An 8919-nucleotide genomic window follows, 5' to 3' on the forward strand; every position below is an offset into this window, starting at 1 on the left:
TGGCCCGTAGTAATGTCTGTTTCTTCTGTCTGGTGTTCTGGTTCGTATATAACGTTAGTTGTGACGACATCGTGCGACTCTCCTTGTACGTAAATGTCAGTATCTGCGCGGTGAGGAGACGCGTCTGCACCACGACAGGCCAGCGCTGTCTCATAGACGGTCTCGTCTTGGTCAACGGACCTGGTGGTGTCATGTAGTCTCTCCATTGCAGGGTACACGGAGACCGTCTCTAGATGTGTACAAGCGTTATAATCCGCACTATTAACAGTATTCGCTCTAACTGTTTCAGCTGTTGACAATTCAATGTTCGCTGATGTGGCAGCGTAGAAAGTTGTAGAGTCCTCGTTTTCACAATTTTCGTACCGTGGCGTCTGTTCAGAATTGTCATGAATGTCGTCCTCGTTAATTTGAGAATAGTCGTGCCCTGTTGGAACGTACACGTCATCTTCGTCTATCTGGTTGTAGGTGTTGTCGTCTGTTGGACGGAGGTCGGACGTACCCCGTGTCTGTGGCGCTTGTTGTGTGTTACCACTGTACATTGGGTTACTTTGTAGGCAAGCTTGGATATTCCTAGCATTACCGCGGAAACGATCCAGGTTATTTTTTCTTCTCTTTCGATAGTAACTCAAGGCAATGAAACATGCTGCAATGAACATACTCACAACTACAGAACCTACTACCGCAGGAAGTATTGCATTTGCACCTCCATTTTGTATCATGTTCCTTTGTGTGAGAGAAAACGTTACCCAAACTCCATCACTCAGTGATTCTTGTATCAGGGTTACGTTGAGAGGATAGAGTGATGATGTATTTTCTGGTCTTTCCATTTTGTTGCTGGTTCGAGATGTGATTTTGTTTCTCTCATCCGTTGATATAGTGGAAACCGCTAGAAAACATTGCGATTCTTTTACTTCGGATGCGTTATAGAGAACGGACATCAGTTTCTGTTCGAATTCGTGCCTGACGATAGGATAACATGCTGTTATGGGTATATCAGTAGCTTTTCTCATACTGTTTCCCACCACGCTAAAGTTTGCTTTGCTGGTGGTCGGTCCGGTTGTTTCGTCACTTGTTTTAACACCAGAGAGTCGCAATCTCGATCCGTTTTTCAAACCCAGGTTTAAACCACCAGACTCTTTCCACGCCTGCCAACATTGGGTTAAAAACGACTCCTGCTTTTCTGTCTCCTTGTTCTGAACAATGATGATGAAGGAATGTGCAGTCGTTAAATGGCCCGACCGCATTTCTTCTGATAATGGATCACAATAATGCGCCCACTTGTTCATGTTTCGCATGACTCCCGACACGTTATACCAGTTAATGTCGAACCTGTCTGTAGTACTGTCATAGGTCACGTGTAGAACCGTATCAAACACCTGAAACCGTATCCACTGCTTTGTTTTTTCTTCAACACAAATTTTGAACAGAACGTCCCAGGTCGAATCATACTCAATATCTGAGCCGTCAGCGTGTTTTACGTTGGTTCCACTGAGCTCGACTTCTAAGTTTTCTGTGATCAGAAAAGCATTTTTGTGCAGACATACCACATTGTTGTACGTTAGATCTAAGATTTCCAAATCTTTCAGATATTGAAACGCGTCAGATGGAATAGTTCTGATGTTGTTTCTACTGAGGAACAGATCTCGTAATCTTACAAGTCCAATAAACCATTCACTACGGACGTCTTGCAACATGTTACCCTGTAAGTAAAGTGTATCAAGGTTGTCTAGATTTTCGAAACACCCGGGGTCTAAGCTGGCGATTCTATTGTAAGATATTGAAAGTCTTCTGAGGCCGTATTTGTCGCGTGGTTTTGAACCGATGTACCAGTGTTTGGGAATGTGTCTTAACATGTTATAATCTATCTGTAACATCTGTAACTCAGAGAAGTCTTTAAATGTAGCATGATCTAGTTCGGTTATGCCGGCATGTATGAGGGAAAGAGTTGCAAGTGAAGAGTTGTCGATCATTTCCAGTTTTTGCGATGATAGTATTCCGTATTGTAGCCCTCTCAGCACAAGCGTCGCCATACCCGAAAAACATTTGCCTTCGTGGCTACCTGCCGTTTCTGCAGAGTGGTTGCGAGCATTGTGACATTGTACACACACATGTCGCCCCCAGTCTGAGCCGCGGCTAGTGTGAAAAACACCAGCCCTTTCCATACTAGTGCCAGGCAAGCACGATTTCCACTCAGCTTTCCTTTCACATGTAGAAAAACAGTTCTGATCTGCTGAGACCAAAGCTACAATCACCAAAGCTACAATAATCAAAACCATACAGGTAAACTGAAATCTCGACTTCATTTTGGGAGCTATATTTTTCTTGAAATAATTTTGCAGGTTCTCTTCAACATTTAAAGTGTCTTAAAGTTTGTCATTGTAATTTTGAACCAGTACTTCAATTTTTCAAAGCGTCTTGATACTTTTGTGCCCTTGTAAGCAGGTACAAGTACTGAGTGGTTTTGTATTATGGTTCAAGTTCTCATTTGCTTTTGCAACACTATAAGCTAAACGTCTTCAGAGAGCCACCAAAACCCTGTCTCTCTGTTTAGTGAAACAGAACGATAACAGTTGACACCGTGAAGGATGTTGTTTTGAGTGTCTGTCGCTGAGAGAATTACCTTCTGAAGCTGCGTTCTCCAGACCGGGAGCTGGATGTTTGGGCGGCGGGCCTCCCTGCCGAGTCGCCCGAGGGATCAGAGAGGAGGTTCCGGTGGCTGGAATGGTACGGTTCAGTCTGCAAAGTGAACAGAAGCGAACAGAAAAGTATCTTTCCAGATGTCTTCTGCGACCAAACTGTTTGATCGGCAAGTTCGAATTCTTTTCTATATATGAACGGGAGTAGAACCTCTAACGGGGTATCTTCCTTTGAAAGGGCTGTGATATACATAGACAATAAACCAATCAAACAGGTATGTAACACACGATTTCTAGGAGTCCTTATTGATGAGAAACTCACATGGAAGTTTCATATTTACCTTATTTGTAAACAAATCTATAAGAATATTGGTATAATAAGAAAAGTTGCAAGTTTCCTATCACGTAAAATATTTATCACTCTGTACTATACTTTGATTTATCCCTACTTAACATACTGTAATATAGTCTGGGCTAGTACGTACACTACTTCAATCCGTCCGCTGCATCAGCTGCAGAAGCGCTTTGTTAGGATCGCGTCTAATGTTCCATTTTTTGCTAACTCTGCGGTTCTATTTTACAACTTGAAAACTTTAACAGTGTATGACATAAATAAACTCCAAACAGCAATTTTTGTCCATAAAGTTTTACACAAAAGTTCACAATTACCAGTTCAATTTCAGGACATATTTCAATACAACTCAGATATCCACAGTTAGAGTACTAGAAAGCAAAATGATTTAAGGCCAATCCTGACAAAATCAAATATGAAACAGTTCACGATATTGTTTAGAGGCCCCTTAATTTGGAACAGTTTAAGTCACTCACAGCAAAATTGTCAATCCCTTCCAACTTTCAAAAGACATTTAAAAACTGATCTGATAGAGAAGCCAACTACCACTTCCTGATTTGCTTTTGTTTTCCTTGTTTTTTTTATGCTATGATATTTTCTTTGTGTTAATATTGGTTTCTTATGTTGTTCTTACTCATAATAACTTATGATTTGACTAATGGAAATTTATTTTTTTGTTCAATATGATATGTTCTTGATTGTCTTACTTTATTGTTTAGATATTTAATTCGCCGTGTTATCTTTATATTATCTTGTAACTATTTTGAGTTAATTTGTTTGCTTATCCCTTAATACATTGCAAGTTAAATGTAAATGTAATAAATGTATGTAAATAAGAGATCGTAAAACTAATAGGATTTGGGAGAGTCCACTAGACAAACCTTCAGGTTTCTTGGGCTCTCCAGCATATATTTGCTTGTATATAATTTCATTTTATACTGTTACTTTTTTATGTGCAAATTGACAATAAACAATAAACAATCTTACCTGCGAACAGCAGTGTGGACGGCGAAACTAATGAAGCCAGGCGCTGCCGGGGCTTGTTGTATCTTCTCTGCTCAGACTAATGAACAGGCCAGACTGATAACTTCCCTCAGAACATCCGGATTAACATACACACGCACACAGGATGGCCTGAGGAAAGCCGGCGGTGCTGGAGGCTACTGTATACGTAGTCAAATAAACCCATTTAACAACATAAAGTAATACACAGAAGGTAAGCAGGCATATGAGGACATCTATGAAGTAAATCTCTACACAAAAACTAGAGTAATGTTGACATTGCCTGTGTATGTATAAACTAACTCACAAACACCCTGGGTTTTGAAATAAATTTCCAACATTCGATTGTCTGCCATTGAAACATACAGCACGTCCCCTCAAGGCCTGCCGGATATGATAGCTTCTTGCTTGGGTTGAGAACGGATTTTCATTTTCTTATTGACTTTCTCGTTTCCGAATGTTTATGTTGACGCTTTTTCTTCAAGAGATCAAAGTATCTAACAACGTTTCTTGATTTTGAGGACTATGAAACACATTTATGTTTGCAAGCTCCAGACCAATGTCACACGTGCGTTCCATGATCCACTGAGTATCATTTATGATCGAGGGCAGAGGAAGACAGGGAGTGCCCTTAAGGTTTAACGGATATAACACGTGCATTAATATACTCCTTTCATGTCCTACTCAGATATCAGTGTACGTCGGAAAATTCATTTATGAATCCCTTGTAACAAAAGCGACACCATATTGTAAATAGCTGATATATCCCCTGAATTACAGAAAGTAATAATACTCTTCCTAAGAAAACGCAATAGATTTAGCTTTAGTATCATAAATGGACTAGCTCGTTAGAATCATATTTTAGTATTAGTTTATGTATGTACAAGTTGTTTCTTTGCCATACATTGTACCAGCTACAGTTGTTGAGCAATAAAGTTGATTTGATTTGAATTTGTATATCAGCTATTCTCTAGATAGACTGCTATGCAGTATTCTACATGGAGTCATTACCTTCTGCTCAGTTAATACTATTCTATAACACAGCCATTTTGATGGTCAACCTTATTTAATCTAATTACACAAATGTAAGTGACACTATGTAAACTGGATAGTTTGACATTCCTAATCAAGCTATTTTATATTTGAACTTTTGTACCTATTTTGCCTTCTTTAAAAGAGAACTTAATTGGATAGGACTTTTTCTTTTAATTTGCGGAGAGGATGTAGGACTCGGGAGCTATAATAGGTTTGGTAACCAGGCTATTAGTTGTCTACCTCTGATTAAGACACAGCTAGTCTTCCAAGAGAGAATATGATAGTCGACATAGTTTCAGGAAATGATACATAGTGCCATTACAAGTATAATCACAATGTTCAGCTTCAACCATTTATCTCATTTTTATTTCAGAAAAGGATGTTCAAAAACGGTGAAAACTACTTTCACTCTTTTCACAACTACTTCACTACATACACCGATACAGACCCTAATACTTCTTATTCCAGTGACTGTAGTATTCTAGTGAATTACTAAAAGAATGTACTGAAGATTACTTTGTTATGGTAAAGATGACTTATTTGTACTAAAGCCGTTATCACTAATATCACGGTATTAAAAAAAGTTGAATTTACTATACTATCACAACTAAATGAATATGGTAACCATCATACCAGTTAACAAACTTTGTGACCCGTACACAATTTGCTACAGCTGTCTACTAATTTCTATTGAGTCCACGTTGTTGTCTGTTGTCAAACATCAATCGTTCCTTAGAAATAATATCAAAATATTTTTATACGTTGACAAATATTAATATATAGTAATTCGAGTATTCTCATTATGATGCCTTCTGTTGTGATTATAACTTCGTTTTGTGGCTATATAAAGTTACATACTTGCAGGAAGTGAGTCTACTCACACAGTTACTGGGAGTATACATAACCACTTAGGGTCTGTCACAACAAGATTCCAGCCAAGGTTCCTGTTCCGGGTCAGTTGCAGTACGTCAGATCATCGCTTTGACTGTGTCAATACCGACCAGGTAGTCAGGGGGGCTACTTGGTGACACTTCACTACGCACGTAAACACGACCTTATTCACGTGACATGCTATCCTGTGGTTCATTGTAACAGCACAACACAAGAGCACGCGTACAGGTGTTACTCTGACTTCAACCTAGTAATTTGTATAAAAATGGCAGCAGGTTTTTCATGCGTCATGACGTTCCTGGTGACGTTTGTGTTCCTGTGTTCTGGTCAGTCTGTCTGCAAGCCACCGCCGGAGGAGAAATGTTCGTGTAACCAGGTAGTGAACGTCGGTCCCGACGAAGGATTGAAATTTGAACTGGATCGTCTGAAAATCGTCGTGGACCAACTTTCACAGAAGATAGCAAATTGGTCAGAAGGTATGTCAGCAGTTACACCACTGTAGTAAGATTATGGAACATACGTAACAATACACTTACAGATAATGGATCATTTTGAGGAATTTCTTATTTTGACTGATAAACAATATGGGTTCAGGAAAAATCGTTCATGTGAATCACAGCTCATCAACAAACGACCTAGCCCGTTCTCTAGACTCTAAATCTCAAACTGACATGATTATAACAGACTTTGCCAAAGCTTTTGACAAAGTTCCCCATAACCGCTTGCTCCTAAAACTACAGACTTACGGGGTTAGAGGCAGGCTTCTGTTGTGGGTTTCAAATTTCCTTAAGAATAGAAAACAAAGAGTAGTAATTGGGGGGAGGGGGGCACTCAGAGTGGACAGAAGTAACATCTGCGGTACCCCAGGGTACTATATTAGGGCCCCTATTGTTCTTAGTTTACATGACCTCGCTGACAATCTTAAGTCCAGTGAATAGTGTTCCTGCTTCGTAAGACTGCTCCCGAACTCCAGTCAGCCTTGTTCGGTTGGTTGACGGTCGGGGGAAGGTTTTGAATGAATGAGCCTTGAATGTGTGACAGGGGCTAATGAGAGATCATGAAGTAAATACCTGTAAACACATTGAAGGGCTAAGTGAAATCGTGGCACACCAAGTTAAGGGCTATATAGTCTGAAATCCTGTAAACGTTGTGTGATCCAGAACATGTATAAACTCAAACCACGCGTTGCCTTCCGTAGATCGAGTATCGACCCTTGAGGAACAGCTGGCTCAGGAGCGAACCATTCGGGCAGAACTGGAAGGGAGGGTCAATGGTCTCCAGGAAGAGTTGGCACATGTGCAGAACACATCGGCCCAGCAGAATGGCCTTTCGGGAAAACTGAAAAACGACCTGTGCAGCGCAACACCCAAGCTGGGTATTACTTAGGCTGGGTAACAAGTAAACAAACAAAACAATGAAAGGCCGAGTGGCTTCCATGATTATACTTTTGTGACAACAGTAGAAATATAAATATATTTAAGATGAAATATTTTAAAATATATTTAAGACAAAAATGTATTTCTTCAGGGCCAGTTATATAGAAAAGTACCCACAGAATGACCTTACATGTATAGTCAAGTTGGTAGTCTCCTCGCAGACTGTGAGGAAGTGAGTCCACCTTCATAGGTAGTGAGGCATACCCACTTAGGACGTGCCATCACAAGCAGTCAGTGTGCAAGATTTCTGTTCTGGGTCCGTCGTATGTCAGACCATTCCGTCTCCTCACGAAAACTTCAAGTACTTCTCGCTGTTGAAATCTTGTCAATTTTTGTTTTCTGACAGGGCGGCTTTTCCAGGTCAGGTCACCGGCCGGTGACTACAAGTACGACTTAGATGAGGCAAGGCACGCATGCGCAGAGCAGGATGCAACCCTCGCCTCCTATGACCAGCTGTACCAGGCCTGGAAGGATGGGTTGGGTTACTGCTTATGCGGGTGGCTGTCGGACGAGACTGCCCGGTATCCAACGCAAATTCCCTCGTGGGTAAATGTTGTTATCCACGCATGCGCGTGATGCAAGTCCATTCACCTTTCAACTAAAAGGTGCCTTTAAAGAATCTTTCCACTGAGGGAACAAAATCGATGTTCGATAAATTAATCCCATTAATCCATGTGATAACCTTTTCCTTGTTTCTTTTCTACCGGTATACCCTAGGCCAGGCTGTGGCGTAGTTGGCATCAACGACTGCGGCTGGCTCACCCAGTACAACGCCTGGTGCTTCCGTGCGCTCAGCTTCTGTGGCTGACACAACATCACTGTCATGCCAAGTGGTTTCAAATGTAAATATTGAAATATTATATATTTGAATGACCTCTGGTCTCCTACTATACTGAGTTATATTGTTACTTTTCATACTGTCATTAGCCTAGGTTATGGATTGTAAGTATAAGAGATTTTTGTGATTTGTGACTTTATTATGTTATGATATGTGTATGTTTATGTATGTAACGTTATGTATGTCATAATACATATGAGGCCCGACATCAGCTCAGCTGCCAGGCCTTCCACTGTATTGCAGTGTTGGCAATTTAGATAAATAAAATAAATAAATAAACAAATGTGATGACCATAACATTGTAACTACGGTGTCAGTAACTTACACCGTGATTATAGCTTCGATACCTGCAAGATAACTGCATTGATCAGTAATACTTCTTCTCACCTTCTCACCCGGCCGCCTGTATGTAATACTGTACCTGATATAATCTCGGCTGTTGGTTGGATCAATACGTCTCACAATTGTATTGGAAACTCCCGGATCGAAAAAATAAAGAACACCGTGCTTCTCACGGTATTTCTTGTCTTGTTTTGAAAGTATGATTTTCTACTAGGCACTCACTGGACCAGATACGATACAAGCTATTTTATGTCTGAACTTTTGTACCTATTTTGCCTTCTTTAAAAGAGAACTTATAATTGGATAGGAGTTTTTCTTTAATTTGCGGAGAGGATGTAGGACTCGGGAGCTATAATAGGTTTGGTAACCAGGCTATTAGTTGTCTAC

At 40.4% G+C, this 8919-nt stretch overlaps 1 protein-coding gene across 1 annotated transcript; it reads left to right on the forward strand.

Moving 5' to 3' along the window:
- Positions 1-6007: 6007 nt before the first annotated feature.
- On the forward strand, positions 6008-8709 carry LOC109465148 (hyaluronan and proteoglycan link protein 4-like). Its single transcript, XM_019762298.1, has 4 exons — positions 6008-6392; positions 7115-7291; positions 7699-7894; positions 8070-8709. Exons 1-4 carry the CDS (start codon positions 6182-6184, stop codon positions 8158-8160), a joined length of 675 nt encoding a protein of 224 aa, XP_019617857.1. The 5' UTR covers positions 6008-6181; the 3' UTR covers positions 8161-8709.
- The last annotated feature ends 210 nt before the right edge of the window (positions 8710-8919 follow it).

The sequence above is a fragment of the Branchiostoma belcheri genome, unplaced genomic scaffold (genome assembly GCF_001625305.1).
Source record: "Branchiostoma belcheri isolate BF01 breed outbred unplaced genomic scaffold, Haploidv18h27 scaffold149, whole genome shotgun sequence".
NCBI classification, from domain to species: domain Eukaryota; kingdom Metazoa; phylum Chordata; class Leptocardii; order Amphioxiformes; family Branchiostomatidae; genus Branchiostoma; species Branchiostoma belcheri.

What these genes read in the sequence shown, in the direction of transcription:
- LOC109465148 (XM_019762298.1), top strand. Translation starts at nt 6,182, where the DNA reads ATGGCAGCAGGTTTTTCATGCGTCATGACGTTCCTGGTGACGTTTGTG. An exon ending in CAGCGCAACACCCAAGCTGG is followed by an intron (nt 7,292 to 7,698) that starts GTATTACTTAGG and finishes GTTTTCTGACAG; the next exon opens with GGCGGCTTTTCCAGGTCAGG. An exon ending in TATCCAACGCAAATTCCCTC is followed by an intron (nt 7,895 to 8,069) that starts GTGGGTAAATGT and finishes GGTATACCCTAG; the next exon opens with GCCAGGCTGTGGCGTAGTTG.